General features: G+C 32.5%; 1 protein-coding gene and 1 long non-coding RNA gene across 2 annotated transcripts; both read left to right on the top strand.

The window, feature by feature from the left end:
* The first annotated feature begins 392 nt into the window (after positions 1-392).
* Positions 393-27,027, top strand: LYPLAL1 (lysophospholipase like 1). Its single transcript, XM_081299905.1, has 5 exons — positions 393-543; positions 4,481-4,580; positions 18,083-18,252; positions 25,236-25,351; positions 26,176-27,027. The coding sequence occupies exons 1-5, from the start codon at positions 450-452 to the stop codon at positions 26,413-26,415; spliced, it is 720 nt and encodes a 239-aa protein (XP_081156031.1). The 5' UTR covers positions 393-449; the 3' UTR covers positions 26,416-27,027.
* Positions 5,810-16,341, top strand: LOC308652166. Its single transcript, XR_014022743.1, has 3 exons — positions 5,810-5,852; positions 12,207-12,327; positions 16,273-16,341. It is a non-coding gene; the product is annotated as an uncharacterized lncRNA (long non-coding RNA).

Here is a 27,027-nt window from a genome sequence, read left to right as displayed (position 1 = left end):
TAAGATCTGCTTTTAAAAAACTCAAAGAGAAACTATTGCATGACTTCCGCTCGCTTGTATGTAAAAAGCTGCAAACATTTGGTGCAAGTCCCAAAGTGGTTATATCTGTTAAATTTTAAAAAGTAAAAGAAGATGGTAATACCGCATTTTAGAATTGCAGTCTAAAATCCTACAGCAGATGCTTAGGGCATAAGTATATTCACTAGTTACTACAATAGTCCAGTGCAGACTGACACCTGTGAAGTCCCACGCTTAGCAAAACCAAACGCTTAATACAGCTACAAGTGTCATAGACATGAACCCAAACACCGAAAAGGACTCAGAGGCAGGACAGCTCCCGTTGCGCCTGCGCGCTGTTAGGCGCGCTCCCGCACGGCGTCTGCGTGCGTACGTGCGCGTCCCCGCTGTGGCGGAAGGGCGGGGTTGCACGACCTGTTCGGGCTTCCGTGATGGCTGCTGCGTCGAGTTCTGCTCGCTTGCGGCGTTGTGTGGTATCGCCGGCTGGGAGGCACAGCGCCTCACTGATCTTCCTGCATGGCTCAGGTGGATTTATGTCCCGTTTATCTGCAATTTGGAAACATCTTCCCTTTGATTCCCTCAGTGTTTCCCAGTGGAGGAGGCGCTGGGTCCCAAAGGAGCCATGTGGGTTCGGAAAAGGTGGTTCTTTCCTTGCTGGCCCGTGACTGTGGACGCATGGTCACTGTCACCTCTTGGTCTTACTGTTTTGTCTTGCGCGCTGGCCCACAATCTTCTCTTCTGAGCCTTGTGCCCTGCAGTCCACTGTGCAGTCCTCCCGTCCACAACATTCTCTCAAGCTCAACCCTTGACCACCTCCCGTTCCTCTCCGCACATTTAAACAGCAGGTTAGGTAAATCTTGTGCTAGAGTCACATCCATTATTTCATACTTTTCAGGGTCAGCTACTAGTGATTTTGCCTTGTTCCGCTGGGATGGATTATTTGCCATTGCTTTCTTTCTCCAGTCTCCCATAGGAATGTAGACAAGTGAGACTCACAGTTAACTCAGATGGTATTTACAGAGTAATTCCTTTTTATATGGCACTGTGCAGAAATGGAATGCTTTCCCTCTTTTCCTTTTTCCTACTCTCCATTCTCCCTTTCCCCTTTCTTCCTCTGTCATTAAGCCTCCAAGATAAAGTACAAAGTTAATTCTGAGGCCTGAGGGTAGGTATTTTCTTCCCCTGCCTGCCCTTCATTCTGTATAGCATTTCTTATGCTCCTCTGTAATCTTTTATGTCTTTCTTCTCCAATGGATTGTGAGCACCTCCAAAGTAAGGACCTTGTTAATTATTGCATTCACAGTGCTTGGCTTTCTTTTAAGAAATGAGATGCAGCCAGCATCCTCAGGGGGCCTACCTAAATTTAAAAACAAAAACAGTTCATTAGTTTGAGTCAGCATGCATGGGAGATCACAAGATGGTGCATGATTTACTGCCAAGAGACTAGAAAGGAAGAAAAAAAATGTGGTTAAGCATTATAAAGCCATTTGGAGGATGAAGAGCTTGTCCGATTTTTTTTTTTTTCAAGTAAGTAGTCTTTGAATTGAGATGTGTAGTGTTAAGGGGGAAGATGATTGGAAAGATACAACATGGAGAACTAGCTGTGAGCAGTAATGAGAGATATTCTCTTCATTTTGAAAATGAGGCCAGATGGATTCCACTGTTGTCCATAAGTCACTTGGCTATTAGGTAAATGATGGTGAAATTGGAATTTGAGCCCAAATCTTTTACTCCAAATGTAGTATTCTGGTGAGTTAAGTGTGTGTGTGTGGTGTGTGTGTGTGTGTGTGTGTGTGTGTGTGTGTATATATATATGTGTGTGTGTGTGTGTATGTGTGTACGTGTGTGTGTGTGTGTGTGTGTGTGTGTGTGTGTATTCCCTTTATACTCTGGATAAAGAATTTAAGTAATTCTGCTGTTTGTAAGTATAATAATAATGTAATTCTTAAATATTTAAATATCCATTGAACCACATAAAGCTCAGATTGGGGATAGGCTTTTATCATTCAGTTTAGAAGCTAAAGATATTATATTAGACTTTAATATATATGATTGTGTTATAGGAGGTGTTTGACTTCTGGCTAACCCAAACATGTACAAACTAAATATAACAGTTCTACTATATTTTTGGAATAAGATGACTTTTTAAAAAGAGGACTTTGTGGATTAATGGATGTATATTAATTTTTTCCAAGGCTAAAAATGTGTTTTTTTATAGATAGTTTTAAAAAATCTTAAAAACTTGAGATTTTCTTTTCGAATATAGCAGCTGTAGAACACCACATGGGAATGTAAGTTATATATTGCTAATTTAATTTGAGCCCTTTCCACTTCTAAAATACTAAAGAAATACCTTCTTTTCGGATAAAAAATACAAGATAAATTTGTAAGCTTTGTTCGGTCTCCTAGATTAAGTGAATTTACTCTTATTTGCTCTTAAGATACTATAGTTCTCCTTTCAGTGGTACTTATCATACTTGTAATTACCTAATTTAATGTTGGTCTTCTACACTAAAATGAAAGGTTCACGAAAGCCCAAACCATATGTGTCTTGTTTATGGTTTTCTCCCCATCTGACAAGTTCCATGAGTTAACTAAGTAGGGTCTTTCCAAAGTTATCAGTAACCTCTCTGTCCTAAATATATTTGTCACTTTTCAGTCTTCTTATTTGAACTGTTTTTCTATCCATTGTTTGTTATTTCTGGTTTCTTTTGTTTCTTATCCTCCTGAACCTGGCCATGAATGATAAGGTTCCTCAAAATCTGGTCTTGGGTCTTTTTCTCACTCAACATTTTTCTCCCCTAAGTAAACTTCTTAGAAGCTCATAGATTTCTATTTCTGCCTACATACTGGTGATACATATGTATGTCTTCATTTTGGACCTACTTTGAGCTCTAGACATGTTTACCTAAGTGTCTTAATACATTCTTTGAAGAAATATATCACATAGCACTATGTTCAAGTCACTGTTCTAGGCTCTGAATATATAGCAATGAACACACCAACGAAAAACCCTGCTCTCCTAGAGCTCACATTCTAGTGTAGGAAATAAATAACACAGTGTAAGATAGTGAGTTCTAATGTGGGTCGGGGGAATGGCAGTATGGGGAGGTTGGATTATATGAGGGTCCTTACAATGTTAAATAAGGTGGTCAGGGTAGGCCTCACTGTGAAGATGGTGCTTCAGCAGCCACATTTAGGTGAGTGAATCATGCAGATGTTTGGTCACACTGTTCCAGACAATGAAAAAGATAAGACAGAGGCTCTGAAGTAGTTTCCCTAATACATTCAAGGAACAGCAGTGAGTCTAGTGTGCCTGGAGTTAGAAGAGTAGGAGAAGATATCCGAGAAGATACTTTTTTCCTTTACCTCAGCTGTTCTTCCCTTCTGCATTTTACTGCTCACCATCCTGCAGATTTTAACTTAACCTGTTCAACAACTATGTTCTGTTTGTTGCTGTTCTAGGAATTAGATTAACAAACAACTCAGAGGATAAAATAAAATAAGACTCATCCTGTGGAGCTTATGTTTTCATGAAGTTGGCCTGGAACTCATTAACAGATCAGTTCTGAGTGTAGTAAACCTCATAGCACCAAGTTCCTTATCTTTGTAGTAGTTACATTTGTTTTACACATTTATTTTATTTGACCAATGCCTATTTATAATAATAAAATAATATCCCCAACAATGCCACTCTAGTAGTAAATACTGTTCCTGGTACATTAGTAGTTACTCAATAGATAATATTTAAATTGTGTTTTAATGATTTGATTGATTATAATTAAAGTTCGGATTTTGAGATTTTCCTTTTCAGGACTATACATGATGAACCTATATTCACTACCTTTTTTTCTGTGTGCAAATACACACATATTCTTACATGAGCTTGGGTAGTTTTTCACCTTTAGAGTATATAGTCAATGATTTTAGGTCATTTAAACTTTATCAAAATTAAATTCTGATTTCTTCAAGTTAAAATAAAGGTGCATTGAATACCCTTTTAAAGACTTGCTATTGTCTTAACGAAGAAAATTATATTAGGTTGCTCCAACTTAAATACAATTAGGCTTAACACTCACTTTAGGAATTTATTATTTTTAAGTGTAAGATAAGAAATGATGGTATTAAAATTCAGATATAGAGAATTTCCTTTTAGAAAAGTCATTTTATTTTATTTTATTTATTTCTATTATATCCATTAAACAAATGAGGAAAACAGAATTTAAGCTTAAAGGTTTTCAAAGAGATAGATCAGTGATGAAGCCTGAAGTATAATAATCAAAATTATTACTACTATTGATGCCTACTAAGTCACATTGCGGAATCATTTTTTAGACAGTTATTTTTGTATATGGAGAGTTTTAAAATCTATTCCAGCATTGTTTGACATGAAAGTTATAGACTGCTTTTAAATGCACTGTATTAAAATGTTCATCTTACTCTAGATTTTGTGATTCATCAGGTGATTCTGGACAAGGACTCAGGATGTGGATCAAGCAGGTTTTAAATCAAGATTTAGCATTCCAACATGTAAAAATTATTTATCCAACAGCTCCTTCCAGGTATGCAGTAATGTGTTCCACTTCTCTGTCTTTAACTTTGTGGCATAAAATATAGACGTGCCAGCTAGATGTTTTTTAAGCTTGATTCTGTATTTAAGATATTTTAAATTAGGATGCCTTTTTCTAGAATGTATTCTTTATTTTGTAGTTAGACGCTTGGGCCAGGTTTTGCCAGGTGTTTTAATCAGCTTTCTCCCTGCTGTGACTAAAAGCCTCTACCAGAACAACTGTAGGAGAAAGGTTTATTTGAGGGCTCATTGTTTAGGAGGAAGGCTGGCTCCATTCCTCTGGGCTCCAGGTGAGGCAGAACATCGTGGCAGAGGAAGCAGCTCACATCATGGTTATCAGGAAGGAGAGAGGGGGAGAGAGAGAGAGAGAGAGAGAGAGAGAGAGAGAGAGAGAAAATATACCTCTTAGCCACGCCCCCAATGAACCACTTCCTCTAGCCACACCCTACCTGCCCCCAGTTAGCACTCAGTTAATCCCATCATCGATTGATTAATTCACTGATGAGGTTAATACTCTTATAACCCAATCATTTCTCCTCTGAGTCTTCTTGCACTGTCTCACACATGAGCTTTTGGAGGACACCTCATATCCAAACCATAACATCAGGTAATTTCCTCTCTGTAAAGCATTCCCTACAACTCTGAATTAAACTGTCTACTTAGCATGACCAGTCAGACTCTCCTTCCTCTGGTCTTGCAGATTGCTCATCTTTCACACTTTCTTCTTCCCCCCTTTCACTCTTAGAGGTAATTTAATAACTTTGGCAAATATAACTTAATCTTTCTAATAATTTAGTTTAGCCAGAGTTCCTGTGGAAGGGATTTCATGACATTCTTTCCAAATTTCAAAAGATTCTTTAGAAATAATGTTACACTTTTTGAACAAGTAAACCATAAGAGAAATATGGTGTTGTTTTAATAAATATTTAGATTATATAACTTGTAGGTGTGTTTAATTCACAGTGATAAGACTAGTACAGTTTTAAAGTCAAACTGCTTATCTAAAATATTAACTATACATTAGCATCTGTACTGTTTTATTCTGAACATATGCTTTAAACTGAGGTTTGAAAGTATTTATTGTGTAAGCAAAACAATGTGCTGAGCTATGCAACCCAACCTGATTTTTCATTATCTGTTCTTGATTTATTTTTATTAAATATACTATGTACTTATGCAAATGTTTTCCTTCATTTTTCCATTAACTTAGTATTTACTAAGAAGAAAAAGAACCAGGACTTCAAGGATCTCTTTATGTTCACCAGTAAGAATTTGCTTATCTAGTTGATAGCATTGAAAGAGGTGGAACAAAAATGACAATATAGGATTGAAGTTTCAAAAAAGTATAATTTTAATATAATTAAGAGTTTAGAAGTGTGGTAGTACAAATAAGAAACCTGCTGACCAGTGGGCTGTTTTTGTCCTGTAAATTAAATGTCTTTGAAAATATCATAAGTGCTCATTATTTGTTATTGGGTTTTAGGTTATGTGAAGTTGAGAGGGAAGAAAATACTTGTATTTCTAGAAGAGTAGGAAAGATAAGTGCATTTCATTCTATATATAAATGTAATTGATAAATCACAAGGAAAAGCATTGGAAAGATAATTCTAGGGATTAATAAGTTTTATCTTTTGAATTTCGTGTTTCGTCACTGATTGTGATATGAATTCTAGATCAGTGTTTCTCAAATTTTAGTCTAGAAACATTTCAGAGTTCAAATATATGCAGTAAGTATTGTTTGTGGATACTATTGTGATTTAGTAAAAAATTATTGAAATGATTCATTGAATTCCCAGTAACTTTTTGTTGTTTTTATTATCAGTAGTATTTACACAGATCATCAAACATTTTAGACCATACTGATTGATATAAATGTAGCACAACAGATATTATATATAAACATAAATTTTCATGGCATCAGATTAAGAAAAGGAAGAAGAAACAAGTAAAATTCATGTTATTAATATTTTTTATTTAACTTAGTATATTCAAAATATTATTTTAGCATATAATTAAAATGAACATTATTAAAGTGATATTTTACATTCTTATTTTTATACTAAAACTTTGAAATCTAGTGTATGTTTTACACATACAGCACATCTTATTTTGTATGCAAATTAATTGAATTTAAATTAATATTAGAAATTTATCCTCAGTTGCTCTAGCTGCATTTTAAGTGCTCTTTCTCTATTACATGGCAAGGGGCTCATTTTGGATATGTAGTTTTAAATCTTCAAAAGGCGTTCCCCTAGAGACTATATTGATAGCCACTGTTCTAGGTCAAATTATCATTTTTCGTTATATTGATTTACTCAAGTTTTCACTTCTAGTTAGCAAACCGCAAAAAGTTTCCAAGATTTTATTTTAAGTAATAATAAATTATTTTATTGCAATAAAAACTAAAATTCTTATAAACAAATCTGGGAATGAACTTCGTTGAATTTGGTAAGAATAAAAAGCAAAAACTCAATTTATAGAAGCAAAAACATGTACTAGAATGACTTCTCTTGACTGGGAGCATTTAGCATGACATGAGCATAAGAAAAGAGAATAGAGAGCTTTGGTTAATCCTTTGAGTCAATTAAGTGGAGGTTAGTTAAGAGAGAATACTTAGCATACTATATTGTAATTAGCTATATTTTACTACCTTCTACTGGATTAATTTCTAGAACAGTCTTAGATCATAATTCTTATTGTATCCTTCTAAGCACTTCATTATACATAAGTGCTTAACACCAGAAGCTGACAGATAGAAGACCTTCAGTGAACATTGGATAAATATCTTGCAGAATTTGTTGCAATTTACAATAATATAGTAGGAATGAAACTGTGGATATTTGTATATAATGTTGATATTTTATCTGTGTAGTTATTTATGCTGATATGAACAGTTTTTTTAAAGTATAAATTGTTGTGGATAAATAACATAAGAATTATAGTTTCCAAGGATTTGTAGCTTTTCTTTCTAGGTCTTGAGTAGTAAGACAATAAATCCAGAGTGAGCACAGAATTTTTAAGTTGAAGTATGTAAAGCATGCTGGGCCACTTTTAACTGAGGAACCTCCAATTCAGGAGGTGGGTTGTATCATTAAGCCCAACTTTTAACATGGTTTCCAAACTGTACAATACTATTTGATAGTATTTATTAGAATAATCTGGCATTCACAGTAAACTCTACTGTTTCAAGTCTGCTAGCTGATGTTGTAAATAACTGTTTATTCTGTTTAGGTAAGGAGTTTGGGCATAGATTTTATTAACTTGACTTTAAAGACAGCTACTCTTTCCATCTGCTTTGACAATGTTTCTTTTGATGCTGATTGATTCACTTGGGCTACCTTGTTCACAATCTTTCAAAAGGCATTCAAAGGAGGCATTTGGTAGATATATGAGTTCTTTAATTCATTGTTTTTAATGTAATTAACACTTTTTTAAAAAGTGAACTTTAACAGCCTTTTAAAAAGCCCATCAAGGAGGTTTCATCCATTGACATTCTTCTGCACACTTTATGACATTGTCCAAATTTATAGTACTATGTATCTCACCTCTTTTTGCTTTTATCACTTGTGAACCCTTGAGTGTTTCTAAACTATAAGGGCTTCAATGACTCTGCTATATCTATCAGGGCATAGTGAAAATATCATCTTTTTAATAAAATCTTTCCATCAACTCTACTTAGTTGTTATGTAGGATTAAATGGCCTGTATTTGTTAACCAGTTTTGTTCTAGAATATATCTAGTCTCACATCTTTGAAAAGATGCTTACTATTATGTAGATTTCACCAAGCCAGATACTTATGGAAATGAATGCACATGCAAAGCAAAAGCAGGTTAAGTTTTTTTTATTTGCTTAGGTATATAAGGTCAGGCATTTTTCTAGACAGGTTATAATAATTTACACTCTCACCAGCATTGTTTGAGATTTGCGTTTATTTCACATCCACTTGAATACTTTTCACTGCCAGTGTTTTTAATTTATAGTCCACTCTGTGGATGTGTAGTAGTATCTCACTTTAAATTTGCATTTCTCTAATAATAATGATATTAGCACGCTTTTACATGTTTATTTAGCATTTGGATATCCTCACAAGAAATGCCTTTTCTAATTGTTTGCCCATGGTTTTCTGTGGTTTTCCTTTTGTTTCATCAGAGCTTTGTATTTCTTTGCATACACTTTGTGGTGGTTGTTGATTAGATGAATCCAAATATTTTCTGTCTTGTGGTTTGCATCTTCACTTTCTTGATGATATATTACAGGCATAAGTATTAGTACATTTCTTTAAAAGTAACATTTACAGTGAAATACAAAAATTTTAGGAATATAGTTCAGCGAATTTTTTATTTATTTATTTATTTTCAGATACCGGGATTGAACTCAGGGTTACTCAATCACTGAGCCACATCCCCAGCCCAATTTTGTATTTTATTTAGATACAGGGTCTCACTAAGTTGCTTAGCACCTCACTTTTGCTGAGACTGGCTTTGAACTTGGGATCTTCCTGCCTTAACTTCCTGAGCTGCGGGAATTACAGGCATGCACCACCATGCCCTGCTAGATCAGTGAATTTGATACACTTATGCACCTGCCTACCAAAATTAGATAGAGAATGTTCCTCTCACCCCAGAAAGTATTCTTGTACCTCTTTTCCTGTCAATTGCAAACTCCTAAAGCAACTATGGTTCTGATTTCTATCACCATAATACAGTTTTGCCTGTTCTTGAAATTTGTTTAAATAGAATAATTTAATCTTTCTGTCTGACTTCTTTCTTAGACCTAGAGTTCTTAAGGTTCATACATGTGTGTGTATCAATAGTTTCTTTTAAAATTCTGAGTAAATATATTGTATGACCACCACAATTTCTCTCCATTCTTCTGTTGGCGAACATTTGGATTATTTCTACTTTTTGGATCAAATGAATAATGATGCTATAAATACTATTGTACAAGTCGTTTTTTGAACACATCTTAATAAGTTCTCATGTAGACTCTATTCCATTAGTTTATTTAATGTTTGCCAGTAAAAGACCTTTCTTTGATTATTGTAGCCTTGTAGGAAATTGTGAAAGCAAGTGGTTCAAGTTTTGATCATTCCAGATCCTTTCCATTTACATGTAAATTTAAATATCTACTTATCAATTTTACAAATACCTGTTTGAATTATGTTTAGAATTATATGAAATCTGATCTGCAGTTTAATGTAGAGAAATTGATGTCTTCCATAAATGCACATGGTATATCTTGCTGTTTTTAGGTATTTACTAATTTTGTTCAACAATGATTTGGATTTTTTAGTGGAGAGGACTTTTGCTGAGTTTTTTCATAAAGTTTTTCATGCTAATTTAAATGGGATTTTTAAATATTTAATTTTCCAACTATTTGTTGCTAGTGTATAGAAATAAGTTGTTTTTGTAACTCATTCTTGCATCTTCTTATTTTTACATGTCATTTCTAGTTATGTTTAATATGTTCCTTATGATTTTTGTGTGAACAATCATATTGTCGGTGAATAAAGGCAGCGTTATGATTTCCTTTCCAATCTCTATGCCATTTTTTTTCATTTTCTTGTCTTCTTGCACTTGTTTGAAATGCTAAATAGAAGCAAAACATGCTTCCCATTCACTCTTGAAAGAGATGCATTTTGTATTTCACCATTAAGTATGGTGTTTTACATGATATTTCCTTTTAGTGCTTTTATGGTTTATGTTGATATATTTTATTTTAATTCTGATAGCAATACTTTCTATCTTCCCTCTTTTTTCTTTGTTCATTTTGCCAAGTGTTATTAGTTTATTAATTTTTTATAGAACTAAATTGGTCTTTGTTATTTTTTCTGTTTCATTTATATCTACTCATACATTTCTTCCTCTGATTTATGTTAAAGTTGTAAATTTCTCGCTAATCACTACTTTACATCTTATTAATTTTTTTCTCTTGCTTTTGTTATTCATATTGAAAATTTACATTGTCCCCATGTTCTCAGTATTATGTAACAAACCATCAAAAGCAACAGTTTTATCATGGTCACAAATTTCATGGGTTAGAAGTTCAGAAAGTATACTATACTGATGACTTGATCCTGTACTATCATATGTGGGACCTCTGTTGGGAGAATTTGAAGGCTGGGTGTGACTCATGAATTTACTCCTGGCAACTGGAACCATCAGAAGCCTTGATATCTGTCAGTTAATGCTGGATATTAGATGGGACCTTACTTCATACTTACTATTATTGTAACATCTGTATGAGGCTTTCTCTTACGGAGTCTTGGGCTTCCAGGTTAGCATAGAGGTTGGGTTCTAAGAGCAGGTGTCCTCAGAAAAGCATAAGGAAGCTGTATTACCTTTAAAGACCTAGTAGCAGTTACATAGCTGTATATTTTTGTTAGTTAAAAGACTAGTCACACTCAAGAGGAGAGGACATGGACCCTCCCTCCTAAGGAAATACTAGAGTCACATTGTAAGAAGGGCATGGGAATTGTTGTTTTAGTCAGATGTGGAAAATTTCTAGTGATACCCTAAGGTGTAGCTTGTTTAATAATCATAGAGTACACATCAACTTTCTTAGGAATACTTTATATTTTTTCCATCCTTTACTTTCTTTTGGTTAGTGTTAGATGATTGGTCTTTTTTCATCCTTTTACTTTTAACCTACCTGAATTGATTATATTTAAAATACATTTTATATATACATAATATAGTTGGATTTTAGCAATTTCTGGCTTTTAAGTGATTTGTTTAATCCATTTACATTTAATGTAACATTGAACAAATATGTTTGAATTTATTTCTGCTTTTTTTGTTACTCTGCATCCAACTTTTCCCTTTTTCTGAATTATTTGAACTTTTAATACTTCATTTTAATTTGTCTATTTTTTATTCTTGATTGTGCTAGATAGACTATACATAGCAAACCTTTATCTTTTGAGTTATAAAACCTTAACTTACAAAGTTCCCTTTTACCTCCCCTATTTATAATTATCGTATGTATATCATCTACAAATGTTGAAAACGCCACATTTTTGTCATAGTCATACATAAAGAGCAGAAAAGGAGAATTATGCTCTCTTGTGTTTACTCAGTCACAACTGAATATTCTATTACAGAATATTGTTATGTTTCTATTAAATTCAGAATTACCATTTGGTTATAAATATTCCTTTTTATCAACCATATTTAATAGATGTTTTTAATCAGTGAAGTAAGGACTTATTAACTAGAAGCCAGCAGTTTGCTGTGTTAATTAAAATGGAAAGTAGAGTTATATTTTTAATTATGTTAATGGGGGCTCTTTAATTGAAGTACCAAATAAAGACTTATTCCTGACAAGTTTAAGCTATATTTACAACTAGAGGTTTTCTTAGTTTGGGTTTACAATTAGGATTTCCATTTTTAGAAAAGTAATGTTTTAACAAGCCATTTATACTTTTTATGATGATAAAGTTTCTCAGTGTTTTGAAAATTCTGAAATATTTGTATAGTTCCTCTACTTTTTGATTCACTATTTTTCCACATAAAATGAATGTTTATATTTTTCATTAAATATGTATTATAAAAGAGATGTTGGCACATGTTATTTAGGCATAGTAAACAATGGGTTTGTCTTTACTTCACTGCTTAGGATTCTGATCTGAAGCATGTGAGGAGATCTCTATCCTGATACCAGCAGGTCTGTACAACAGGCATTCTAGTCAGGAACTCTACTAAAAATAGATATTTTGAAGAAATAGTTCACTTCTTTGGTAAGTTTTTTAAATGGTGAATTTAAAAGCCAATAGGCATATAAAAACTTGGTTATTTAGAAATATGGAGTTTTATTAAGTCAAAGAAAATTTTGACCATTTTTCTAGAAATTGCAAGTGAATTTTATAAGTGTTAAAGTTAAATGATGTTAAAAGCACCAAATAAAAAATAGTTTAGATATTTTGTTTTTTTTAGCTGACACAGATCTTTCTCAAGTAATACAAATGATTATTGACATTTGTCATTCAGTAATTGCTTATGTAGCATCTTCAAATACCAGGCTTTGCTTTTAGTTGTGGAAAAGATAAAGCCCTTGCTCTCAGGGAGCTCACATGGAGATGGAAAATAAAAAGATACCTAAATATTATAATTTCAAATAATGATGAATGTTAATGAAGTTAAGTAAGATACTAGGATAGAAACTCTATGTATGTTACAGGACAGAGGGAGGTATACTTAAAGTGGAGAGTCAAAGGAGCTCCCCTGAGAAGGTGACTTTTGAGTTTCGACCTTAATGACCAGGGGGAACCCTCCATAGATAATGCTGACATAGAGCATTCCCAGTAGAAGGATATCAGATGTAAAGCTCCTGGACCAATAAGGAGCTGGTCCTCTTGGGAGCTAAGAAGGAAGCCAGTGTGACTGGAACCTAGTGAATGCTAAGGAAAGTGGTGTGCAATGAGGGCAGAGAGGAAGACTGGAGCCAGATTGTTATCATAAAGGTTATGAATGACCTTTTGATTTTATGACTTTAGGGGAACACACGTCAAAACAAAACTTGGTTTTAAGCTGAATGTCTTTTTATTTTTAAGTAACCTTGAACATTTTATTCTAGCTTAATGCTTTACCAGTGTGTAATGGGCTAATTGATTGATTGATTTAGGAGCCACACAGATGTTCTTTGCCAAGCATATTTATTTATTGTGGTAATGTCTGAGCTGTTTTATACCAGCTAATAAAATGATTTATTTGAGAAGGAAGGTGAATGAGTATAACATATGTGCCAGTATTTTTTTTTTAGCTGTTTAAAAACAATCTTTCATACTTTATTTAAAGATTATTCTTACATCTTAGGAGACATGTATTCTTGATTACATTTTCTTACCCAAAATTTCTAAATTATAGTCTCAATCTTATTACGTTTTCCTAATTATCTCCTTTGAACAGAAAACTTTAATTTTCTTTGAGAAATAAGAGAATGAAAAGCTACCAGATAGTAAAATACTTGGTTGGGTTTCTACCACCATGGAGCATCTATTAATTAGTTAAGGCATTGTCAAAGGGAAGAAAGTTAAGTAAATGTCATTTTTTTCCATTAATGGCTGAGTTCCCAGAATGATTCACATTTTAGCCTATGATATCATCCTTATTTAAGTGCTTAGACAGACAAATAAACACTGAGAGAAATAGCAAAACTGGAAATGGAAGTATAAATAATTCAAAGGGTACAGTCTAATTTGAACTTTAGATGAGTGTTATATTTTGCATTTTGATTTAGAACTTCACTGTGGTTTTAGTAGCAATTTGAATACAATTTAAGATTTCATTTTGACTATGTAGGAAGCACCTGCTTTCATTTTCTGAGTATCTTTGGAGAGTTAATCCTCAGATTTCCAGAAGAAGGAAGGCTTGAATCATTTCTGCCTTTGTTTTCCTAAATCCAGTTGATCTACCTCTCTTGAATCAAATAGCTTCTGAGATCAAAAGTCCTGTAGGAATGAAGGAGAATTTAGGCTGTGTAGGAGTCCAAATCAAGAGCTGGTGCAGACCTTTGTCCTCTTATACCACGTGAAAGCTTGAATGGATAGTGGTGCAGAAGAAGCCCTGGGAGTTCAGCTTGCAAAAAGATGCCTTCCCCTCAAGTTTTTGTCAAGAATTTCAGTTTTCCTTGCAATTCCAGCAGCTTGGGAGGTTAAGGCAGGAGGGTTGTGAGTTCAAAACCAGCCTCACCAAAAGGCATTAAGCGACTCAGTGAGACCTTGTCTCTAAGTAAAACACAAAAAAGGCTCAGTGGTTGAGTGTCCCTGAGTTCAATCTCTGGTACCTCCCCCCTGCCAAATACATTAATTCTCAGACAGGAATGCAGCATTAATTAGAATTCCAAAAGGATTTTTGAAGAGAATTATTTGAAAATATTTTAGAGTTTGCTAAACAGTTTGATTAATTTCTTGGATAAACAAAGAATAATGAGTGCCTGACAATAGACAGGACAAGTGAACAGGCCAGCAAAATGGTAGGAGGAGAGGGGCTCATCTCATGACCACTGTAATGGGACCAGTATGATTCCTAATTGATGAATAGATTAGTGCAACAGAACAAAGCCTTTCTCGGAGTTCTGCGTTGAGTCACAGAACACCCAAAAATTATTTGAGTAACCATTTTCTTGATTTTTCTCAAAGGTAGTATAGAATTAGGACAATTATAGATATATTGGAGAGAAGTAATTGTGTATATCATCTATGCCTTAGGCATTAGGACTTAATTCTGTCATAGGATCCATGTTGAAAGAGACTAGATAACCTAGAATAAGGCTTGGCAATGGTGGAATTTCACCATTGTGTGAGAAGGGTGAGTGGCTATCCAACTGGCTTTCTTCCTTCCTTCCTCAACCACAGTTGCCTATTCATCTAGGAGAAAATTAATATGAACCTTTAAGTCATTCCATGTAAAAAAAAATTCTCAGAATTTAAGACTTAAAAAATACAAACAAAAATCTTAGAAGAATATCTGGAATTCGGTATATAAAGATATGTGGACTGGAAAAAAAACGTTCATTTAATTTTTAAACAAGACATTATATCAAATGCCAAAATCTCTTATTAGATAAATAGGATACCTTAAATGCATATTAATATTTAAAGGGAGAGCACTAAAGGAAAGGGATCCGGGGGGGGGGGGGATAGAGGAGAGAAAGGGAAAAAACTGAGGCATGATATTAACCATATTATATTGTTATATTGTACACATGTATAAATGTGTAACAACAAATCCCACTGTGATGTATATATCCAACTGTAATGCACCAATAAAAAAATATGGGAAAAATAGATTTGAAAATTAATACAAAAAGCAGATGACAGATATTAATAATAGGCAAAGTACTCTTCTAAATTAACAACAAAAATATTAAAAGTCCAGTAGAAGAAATAGTAAATAATATGAGTCATGGTTTGCATTTTTGTGAAGTTTTGGAATAGGTAGAACTAATCAATATTGATGGAAACACTCAAGGGTAGCCTAGCAAGTATATGGGAATTACCTGCAAAGGGGTATGGTGGGATTTTCTGAAACATGAGAATGTTCTGTATCATTGGAGAGATGATGGTTGCATTGTCAAAAGTGTTTGGATTATATTCTTAAAATGTGTGTATGTATATATGTATATTAACACGTAAAATCAACATATTAAAGTTGATTTTAAAATTTTAGTTGATATTCTTCAATGATGACATTTTAAAGTTTGTTAGTACCTATTGCTGTTAGTGTCACAAACAAAAGGATATTCTCTTGCCTCTGCAGTCTTTGTGATCAACTTTGAAACTTCTGTTAAGATAAAAATCAAACTTTTCAGTCCAACAGTCCTCTTTTCTGGTCTCTGTTCCATGGGAATAAAAGTCCTAGTACATAAAAACATGTATGCAGACATTTAATACAGTATTAAACGTTCTTAGTGATTGGAACCTGTGCACCCAATGAATGCCAAGTGAATGTAGGAGACTAGCTGAGTAAATTGAAAAACATTTTTATTTTAGAGTTTAATATAATTGTTTGAAAAGATGAGTGAGAACTGTATCAGATGGAAGAATTTATATGAGGTACTGTTAAAGGAGAAGAACACATTGAACATAAGAAAATCACTTAGGAGTGCTTCATTTTTGAAAAGTAACAATACTAAAATCCTGTAAATATATGTTTGTTTTTTAAAATTTTTCAATTTTTTTTAGTTGTAGATGGACACAATACGGTTATTTATTTATATGTGGTGCTGAGGATCAAACCCAGTGCCTCACACGTGCAAGGCAAGCAGTCTACCACTAAGCCACAACCCCAACCCCAACCCTAAATGTATGTTTTAATGTATATGTTAAAAACAAAATTTAAGGAGTCAGTTCAGTGGCACACCTATAACCCCATTACTTGGGAGGTTAAAGTAGGAGGATCAAAAGTTTGAAGCCAACCTGGGCAATTTAACAAGACCCAGTCTCAAAATAAATAAAAAGCGTTGTAATTCAGTGTAACTCAGTGATAGAGTGTGCCTGGTTCTGGGTCTCTGTGGTACCACCAGTACTACAAAAATAAATATATACATGCATACATATATTGCTTGATTGAAGGATATATTTTTCAATCATTAACAAGATTTACCTGGTCTAGAGGATAAGATATGTGAGGGAGAGAATGGAAAGATTGGCAAAAATAATAAAATTTATATGAAAAACATTAAAATAACATGGTAAAATTTTTAAATATTGCATATTTCTGTAATTTTCTAGAGCTACGTAGGTTAAGGAAACTTTACTGATTTACAGGAATATTCATCATAAACATTCAAATGTAGAAATGTAAAGTTTTCTAAAACTTTTTACAAAGTAATATGTATGCCATGATTCTGTTTGTATAAATAAGCAGAAGATCCCATGTGTCAGAGAACCTTTCTTAATTCCAGGTTTCTTTCAGTTTCTCTGAGAAATCTTTCCAAATCCAGTCCTCTTGACTCAGGCCCCTCATTTACTTTGAAGTGGCATACAGGAAAGAATGTTAGAGTAGTCCTGTCCATTCATCACCACCCATTGGCCCTAAGGATTTTGGCAATGAGAATCGCCTATTCCTAGCCCCATGGACTGGGTTGGTTTGCTGCTGTTTTACATGGGCTTTTCCCCAGAGAATTTGCAGGAGAATGTGTTCAGTTCTTCTAGCCCTACACTTTATAGTTTAGTTTAGTTTTGTTTTGTTTTCAGCTTCACATATCATGCTTTTACTTCACTGTCTTTTGAGAGCAAGAGAATACAGCTAAATCTGAGATGGCAAAGTAGAAGAAATATTGGCATATTAGGAATTCTGTATCTCTAGTCATTAAAGGGAAAAGTTACTTGTCATTAGTTTAGATTTCTTTCAATTATGATGAGTCCTTTGTCACTGTGTTTTTCTAATGTTTTATTTTACTGTGTTATTTTAATGTTTTGTGCTTTCTATAGCAATCCTATATAAAATTACCCAGTTATTATCCATGTAGTAAGGAGAAAATTAGGCTTGCCTAGTGATAGGCAACATTTTTTGTCAAATTCTCCTGTCCTTTATCTTTGACAAACCCTTGTTCTCTGTGTTCAACAAATATATTCCCTTGTATCTCTCTGTGTTTGCCTATAAGGATCTCTGGAATTGTCTCCTTTCATTTACCTTTACCTTAAAGTTGGTTAAAATAGAGTATTTGAAATGCTTGGTTTTATATGTGTGTGTGTGTGTGTGTGTGTGTGTGTGTGTATTTTTTTTTAAAGAATAGTACATTCCAAAGCATCAATGTGCAATGAATGGGTTAAGACTCATTAGTATTGTAATTATACTACCTCTTAAATATGGATAGTTAGAAAAGATGAACTAGCTTTAGTGAATGTTAAAATCAAAATTAAGTAAAGCAAAGTTAATGCAATGTGCTTAGGGATAATTTAATATGAATTCTTTAGCATAAGTTATTCAGATCACTAATCTTTTAAAATTAAAGCAACTATTTTATTTCTGTATGTTTGTTTTAAACAGGCCATATACTCCTTTGAAGGGAGGAATCTCCAATGTGTGGTTTGACAGATTTAAAATATCTAATGACTGCCCAGAACACCTTGAATCAATTGATGCAATGTGTCAGGTACTTACTGGCTTGATTGATGAAGAAGTAAAAAGTGGCATCAGGAAGAACAGAATATTAGTAGGTAAGGACTTTATATTTTTTCACTTTTGTCTAATTCCATACATTGAATTTTGCTTGCAAAATTGTTTGGAAGCATTTGTATAATCATTTGTCCCATTCATAGTTTTAGATAAACTATACATTGAGGTTTTTAAAAATACTAGAATAATAAACAGCATCTCCTAAAACTTGAATTGATTTTTTTGAAGCATAGCATATTTTGCTCTGTTTTGGAAATTTTATATATTTATATATATGTGTACTGCATATGGTCTGCCATCTTTTCTAGATTGTCTGGCCTTATTTAGTCACCTCTAAGATGACACTTATCATACTAAATTTTATCTCCAAGTTGTTGATAAAAATTAGGCACTGGAGCACAAAAAAAATTCTCAGAAGAAATACAGTCTAATGAAATAGATAATGAAGTCAAGTGTTCTAATGCAATGCACATATTATTGTAAAGTATGTAAAAGTTATAATGTGAGCAGCAGTAAGAATGAATAAGAATTCCCCTGGTAAATAAGAAGAGAAATACATTCATGAAGAAAGCAAGAACATTTCGTTTTCTCCCAGGTAGTAATAGTTTGTTATGTACCCCCAAACAAACTTAAGATGTGATGGAATGTACGTTTCAAAAGGATGATGCCAACAACACTGTGGGGGCTGACTAGTCTATTTAGGTCAGGAAAACAGCAAGAAGGCAAATGCAATAGATAAAGTAGAATGATGAAAGACTAAACTGACACATACTATTTTAAGATTTTGAGAATACACAGAGGAGTAAGATTATAATTAAGCAAATTATAGTTGACTAAAGGGTTTGGCTATAAAAATGTTTTCTAGGGTTTTTGCAAATGATATATAGAGAAAAAAATGAATAAACTTTTGTTAAATAGGAAGAACTAGACAGAAGCTTCTCTTCCCATCTCATATCAGATACAGGAGATGTTCAGTGAAAGGTTGTTTCTTAGAGGTACACATGAATCCTATACTTTGTACATTAAGAATATAAGAAAAATATTCATTGGTTAATTTTTGTATACTTATGTCTCATGATTCTGTAGGAGAAATTTAGGAGAAACATGATAAAATTCAGGAGAAACATACACATCAAATAGTAACTTTTAAATTGCTCTCTGAAAGTTGGCAATGCAGTCAGTGGCAAACTAGGATTTAAACCTTCTATTATAAGAAAATTATCAGTAGTATTAGATTATCCAGTCTTCTTCTGACTTTGTCAACACTGAAAGTGTCCAATGTGCAGAACGTAAGCATTCTTCATAGTCAGTATGTTCTCCTTGTTAAAGTTTACCTTGAAACTTTATTTTCCTCTAGTGACTTTCTGCGTAATGTGAGAAATGAAAATGGAGAAAGAAAAATAACTTATCCCTTGGGTACCATTGTGCTTAAAAGGTATATATGATGGTAATACTCTTAAATTAGTTGACATTTATAATATACTTGACAGTTTTTAAGTTGCCATTATATATCATACTTTTTGGATTTAGATAGTGTTTAAATTATAAAGTCGTTTTTATATCGAGCCTTGTAACAGGATAAATGGGATATAATTATTCACATTCCAGAGATGGACAAACTAAAATTCAAAAAGATTACTGGCTAATAATAGAGTTAGGACTAGAACCCAGGTCCCTCCATTTAGTTAAGAACTTCATGCCATGATCAGATTTTACTTGTGACCACTAGGTGGTGATAATTTGTTGTTAAGAGAAAATATTAATATAATTTAGGTTTAATTTTGATTTAGGATGTATAGAACCTGACAAATGACACGAACAGATTATTTGAATTATATTGGGAATATTATCAGAATTTTGAGTCAGAGAGAAGCAAGTACTTCTACAACCATATGATTTATTTACATGGGTGATCTAAATACTCAGCTTGAGGGGAATGGCTGAAAGCATTATGGTCCATTCATTTACTTAAATGTTATGTAGCTTTTAAATGCTATGTGTACTCACATGAAAGACACTCAATGAGTATGTGTTCAACTAAAAAAATAATTGCAGTTTTTTAAAGTTTTTGCGACTGTGGAAATTCTTTCAAATTAGTATTACACGAAAGAAAAAGCAAAATATAAAATTGTACATGAAGAGTGAATTTAGTTGCTAAAATGAATTTCTTTAAATATATCAAAATTATATATCAAAATTAAGATTTTAGATGACCCATTTTCTTTTTTGTTTGTATCTATGTGGTAGAAACACTTTACAGTGAAGGTGAATATTAATATGTTAATTTTATAATAATATTTAAAGTAAATATAAAATGAAGGAATAGTGTAATTCCCATGATAAAAGCCTAACACCAAAATTTTCAGACTGCCTTTACCTGAACCTATGGAAGTTTCTTCTGAAGCTCTACTAGCAGCAGAAACTTAGAATGATAGCGTTATTTTCCTTTCTTTAAATACATATGCACTTCAGTTTATTAAACAACTTATGTTTCTTCAGTAACAATTAACAGGACATTAAAAGCTTGCTACTATCATTCTAACAGTTTTCCATACAGGAAAATATTTTGCTTATCCTACAAATTTTGCATTTGAAATATATAAATAAATATAATCACAATTTGTATATTCTCAATCTTTTGAGACTTCATCACAATACGAAGAAATTACAGTAGCAAATAAATGGAAGAACTGATGTTTGCTATGATAGTGGAATTTGTTACATTTTTAGAATCCTATTTAGGTGATAGCAAGCTGTTTTTTTTCCTTAGGCTTTTGCTTTCAGATAGAGGTTCTAAATTTTCCCAGTATAGTTGTTTTATAGATTGTTTCTGTTTTATTTTATAAAAAAGAGTTCATAAAGCCAAGTTTATTATTTTTAACATGTTTTATTCAGCTTGTTAATCTTAAGTATATGTTGCAATGTTAACTCTTAACATTTTAAATACTTCACCAGCAGCTATAAATATCCATTATAACCATTACCTACAATGAATTTACTATTTGCTGTTTACTTATTGAACAGTGTATTATATATTAGATCTTAGAATCTTAGATGGAAAATTGAATTCAAGTGACTAGTCCTTTGTGTAAAATTTTTTTATAGGAAAAATATACAAAGTCCCTTTTCATAGTAGTGTACCATGCTAAAGGTGATTATTTGACAAAAGCAGTGAGAAATTGCAGATTACCTCAGAATATTATGAGTGGGTAAGAGACTTGGATTGAACCAATAAATAAAAAGATTTCAGTCACTACTTTTCAGTCACAATATTAGTTATAAAGCTGATATTGTAATTTATGAAAATTGAACATGAAATTAATACATAAAGTGATTAGGTTCCCTGATCAACAAAAATAAAAAGTGTTCAGAAGCACTTAGTATTTGCAACTTTTTTATTATAGGTATGCTTTTAAAATCATTTTAATATATTTTTGCTTACTAATTTATTTTTACGTTGCATCTTTTAATGATTTTTATCTTAGCCTAAGAATTATCTTTTTATGAAATATTGATTTTATTTTTGCTCCATTTATGAATTTTGATGCTCTTTTAAATCACTGGTACATCTTAGATGCCCTAGAATTTCACTGACCAATGTGGTAGCCACACATGGTTTTTTCAATTGAAATTTAAACTTGTTAAAAATTAAATAAAATTTAAAATTTAGTTTCTCATACTATATTGCAAATAGTTAGGAGCTTCATTTTGCAAAAATGTAATGGAAGCTCCTAAATCTCTCAGAAAAATAATTTCATTGCTGCCACCTTGGTATTTATAGCATATGGATTTCTTTTAAATCATGACCGTATTTTCACTTTTTTTTCTTACCCATTATATTTTGTTTTGAATTGTTTGCTACATATCTATGATTCTCGGGCATCTGATTTATGGCTTAAAAGCTTTTAAAATTTAGACTTATGTGTGAGATTTTGTTACTCTGGAATTGAGTCTGAATATCTTTATTTTTAAGAAGTCAGTTTAGGACTGATTGGCCCGAAGCATGCTAATCTTTCATTTCTAGATTTTCTAAGCTTTACTTTTATATCAAATCACCCAAAATGACATTTCCCAATGACAAATTTCTCTCCTTACAGAAATATCTTTATTAAACTTTAATTTATTTAAGTTCATTTATTGAATGAATATTTATTATATAAACTCCTTCTGTGTGCCAGACACTGTTCAGAGGCATAGGGGGACCTTTATTTTCTAGTGGATTTTAAGTGTTCATGTCCTGGACTTTTATGAAAGAGTCAGTTGGAGAAGAGGCTGATGTAGAATGTAGAATGTCTGACTTTCAGTTTTATATTTTTTAAAAGTATACTTAATAAATTCCATCAAGGAATTCAGTGCTAGGACCAGTTTCTAGTATGGTGTGTTATGGTTCCTTCTTTTGAAGATACCACTGCAAAAACTCTTTCTCTTCCACTCTGGATCTCACTCTTTTCCCCAAAATCCCATCTCTCCCTTATATCTTCCCATTTTCCCCCTATTTTTAAGATGTGATTTTGTTGCCAACAAGTTTTTTTGTTTTTGTTTTTCGTTTATAATAAGCACATAGAATTCACTTTTTAAGTAAATGGATTATAAGGAACAGAAGGGAAATTGGAAGAGAAGAAGTGAGCCTTTGTTAAGATCAATTCTGGGGACTTTTAGGAAAGCTAGAATTGTATTCTTAGAGGATTTTTACTCCTAAACTGAATTTCTATATTTATAAACTATATAAACATATTTCTATATTTCTCTATATATAATATATATTTCTTTACTTATAAACTGGATTTCTGTATTTATAAAAATTATGTAAATTTTGAAAGCCTTTGCAGTTTCAATTTTTATAGCAGATTATTAAGCATTTGTATTTAAAAGCTTGATGGAAATCATAGAGATTATCTACTCTAGCAATCTATATACTAGAAAATGAAATGTTATGTCAACACATTCAGCTAAGGAGTGTCACTGGCAGAACTAGAAGTTAGGATCCCTTATTTTCAGCCTAATCCTCCTCTTTCTACCAAATTTTAAGTTAGAAAATGCTTCCTGTGATTTTATAATGTTTCAGTGATATTTATACATTTTTATTATTTTCATCCTATAATATGTCATTCTAAAAATTCAGTTGAACAGGTATTTATTGGGTTGTCACTATGTGCCAGGTACCACCAAGAATATAAAGATAAAGTCTGCTCATAAGCACATGAGTCCCAAGAGGCAGAGACACTTTGTTCAGCTAATCCTAACAATTGAAATTTATGATTTTTAAAGGAATTTCAGAATGTGTTTACTTTATAACCAAAATAATGTTATTACATAGAAGATCTTCAGAAGCAAAAAAGAAGTCTATAACTAGTGGCAAAAAACAATAAAGCTCAGAATTCTTTTTGCATAGTTATGATGAATGTTTAAATACCAACAACACTAATATTGGCTATTTATTGTGCTTCAACTCCCAATGGGATGTATCAAAGATTTATCATGGATAGTATAGCCCCCATGGTTTCTAACCTTTTGGGAAATCTGATGCACAAATGCATATGGTACATACAGTTTTAAGATTTCTTTTTTTTTTCCTTCTTCCCCGACCAAGCTTATTTTTTAACCTTTATCAGATGTATTGGGGCTGGGGATGTTGAGGATGTTATTTCAAAAGAGACTTTCAGGTCCATCCATATTGACTACTGCTACTGATAAGACTTTTATTATTTCTTTCTGAATGTTAAAAACTACAGATTGATTACTTACTGTGCCTGGTTATTATTTATATATTATACCTTTTTTAAAAAATCGAAACTTGGTGAACTAATAGTCTTCTTTCATATATTTTTGTCTTGGATCCAAAATAGTAATATCTGCCTGCCCCAAATAAATTGATCCTATTTTAATAAATATCAGATGATGATAGAAAGTACATTCAACTCTGTTACAAGAGATCTGGATTCTGGAAGTCCTACTTTTACACCTAAAATTAGGTGTAATACTTTAGGCAGATCACCTAATTTCCATGAACCTCAGTTCCCTTTATGTATAAAAGAAGGATATTATAAATTCAAATTTGCAGTCTCTCAGGGCTTAGCTTTATACTTTCTTTGGTAAGTGAAATAAAATAGTAGACTGGAAATTAGGAAATCCACCAAATACACTAAGGTATGTTTTTGTATTTTTATATGTATGTAACTACATGATTTATTTTCCGTATTTATTTTCTCATGAAATATAAATGAGTTGTCTTTTAGCTCTGACTCGAGTTTGGGACTATCATACCAAGTGTCTGGTCTATGGGAAGGCTTGGATCCACCAGCCTCTCTGTTCCTGTCATACCATGCTCCCATCCATACTCTGTGACACATGTGTTTCCTAAGGGTCCATATGTTTTAAGCTGCATATTGTAATAACTGACTCAGAATTTGGCACATAAAAAACAATAAAAATGTATCACCTAGGTAAATGATTTTCCATGTAGATAAATGTGTTTTATTTGCAAATCAATTTCCAAAGTAATAGTGTAATACAAAAATGTTTTATCTAGCTCATCAAATTTTTGACTATCTTTCCTAATTCAAAGATCACTAAGCACCTATTATATGATTTCCACTAGAAACTTTTCATGGAGCTCACAGTTTGGCAAACAAAACAAAAATGTACATGGTATTAATTGTAGTTACAATGTAATGATTCCTATAAATACAAACCAAATATATTTAAAGAAGTTTAAATAAGTAATGATTATACTATGGCTCATATTTTGAATTATGATAAACATTTTTTACTTGGTGAACATGAGTTCTGTGTTCATTTCTAGCTCCTTTTATTCCATGCATCTCTTTACCTGTGATGACATAGGTGGCACATTGTTATTTCTTAAGCAGGTCTTGTATGAGATCCAAAGTAGACTACATTTATTTTTAGCTCTATAGGCTTCTGAATATTTTTAAAAATACTTTTGAAATCATAGCATAGATATACTTTATTCTGGATTGCTGTATATATTCTGCTCTTTAAGTGTATTTTTTGCTTCTTTCAGGAGGATTTTCTATGGGAGGATGCATGGCAATGCATTTAGCATATAGAAATCATCAAGATTTGGCAGGAGTATTTGCTCTGTCTAGTTTTTTGAATAAAGCCTCTGCTGTTTACCAGGTAAATTCCAGATTTAAAAAAAGAAAGCTAAGCTGGAAAAAAAAAATATCACCATGAAACATAAACATGGAAACTAAAATAAAGTTGATAAGCAATAAAAATGGATGTACAATTAATATAAATTGAGCATTACTAGGAATTCATGGCCAAATGATTCATATTGATTAGTTCCAGTTGATCATTAATGTCAGGAAGTGCCCTGTAAAAAGGATGTTGTTAAGCAGAGTGTTAAGGAAGAGAGAGAGTGAGTGTGTGTATGTGTAATATAGTACATTTGTATCCTTTATACATATTGAGAATATAGATGATTATAGCAAGCTTTGCTTATTATATCAAGAGTATTCTCAAGATGAAAGGTCAGTTATAAAGCTGATATGTATTATAGCAATATCCTAATTTATGAATAATATACATTAATTGTTGCATCTTCATTACCAAAAGTAGATTAATAAAGCAGATATCAAAGTAAAGCAGAATATAATTTTTCCCTTGATTTTATTTTAGCTCTGGCCCTCTCCTTCTTTCACTCTAAGTGAGAGATCTATCTTCCCAAGTCACTCAGTTTCTTCAGGAAACACATTCGCCATTTTTGAGGGAATCCTCTATAGAGTTAATGCAGGGCACAAACAACACAGTTCTGGTGGTGCCAGCACTGGCTAAGCTCTCAGGCCTGCCCCCATGTGGATACCTAGATAGTACCTCTGACTCCTTTTCCCTTTAGTGACAGGAACTTCGTAAGTTTTTCCTCTGTCTTTGATTTTTAAGAATGGTCTTCTTAAATGGAATTTCTTACACCTTTCCATTTTTATGTGTTTTTTTCCTAGACTCTTCAGAAAAGTGATGGTGTACTTCCTGAATTATTTCAGTGTCATGGTACTGCAGATGAATTAGTTTTTCATTCTTGGGGTGAAGAGACAAATTCAATGTTAAAATTTCTAGGAGTGAACACAAAGTTTTATAGTTTTCCAAATCTTTACCATGAGCTAAGCAAATCTGAGTTAGAAAAACTGAAATCATGGATTCTTACCAAGCTACCTAGAGAAGTGGAAGGCCAAAATGAATGAATCAAAGTTTACTTGTTAATACAAATATATAATGTTTTTGAGAAAAATTATTTTTTTTAATTTTTTTTAAATTTTCTAATTAGTTATACATGATAGTAGAATGCATTTTGACACATTGTACACAAATGGAGCACAACTTCCCATTCTTCTAGCTGTACACGGTGTGTTACCTAAGTATATGTATGAAGGCATGCACGAATGGTGTGACTTTGCTTTGTGTAGAACCAGAGACGTGAAAAATTGTGCTGTATATGTGTACTATGAATTGAAATGCATTCTGCTATCATGTGTGACAAATTAGAATAAGTAAATAATTTTTTAAAAAAATCAAGAATCAATAAATGAGATGGATTCAAACTAAAAAGCTTCTTCTCAGCAAAGGAGACAATGATGCAATGAAAGAGCATACAAAATGGGAAAAAAATCTTCATCACATCCACCTCAGAGCACTAATCTCCAGGATATATTAAAAAAAACTCAAAAAGCTTAACATCAAAAAAACCAATAACCCAATCAATAAATGGGCTAAGGAATGAAACAAACACTTCACAGAAGAATAAAAAAGTGATTTTATTGCTAAATTATAATTATAAATAAAGTATTAATAATTTA

The sequence above is a fragment of the Spermophilus citellus genome (genome assembly GCF_964194105.1).
Source record: "Spermophilus citellus genome assembly, chromosome: 6".
NCBI lineage: Eukaryota > Metazoa > Chordata > Mammalia > Rodentia > Sciuridae > Spermophilus > Spermophilus citellus.
This window is presented reverse-complemented; position numbering and strand designations above follow the sequence as displayed.

Coding starts and splice junctions, on each gene's coding strand:
- LYPLAL1 (XM_081299905.1), top strand. CDS start 450: ATGGCTGCTGCGTCGAGTTCTGCTCGCTTGCGGCGTTGTGTGGTATCG. Junction 4,581..18,082: donor TATCCAACAGCTCCTTCCAG/GTATGCAGTAAT, acceptor TGTTTTAAACAG/GCCATATACTCCTTTGAAGG. Junction 25,352..26,175: donor AAGCCTCTGCTGTTTACCAG/GTAAATTCCAGA, acceptor TTTTTTTCCTAG/ACTCTTCAGAAAAGTGATGG.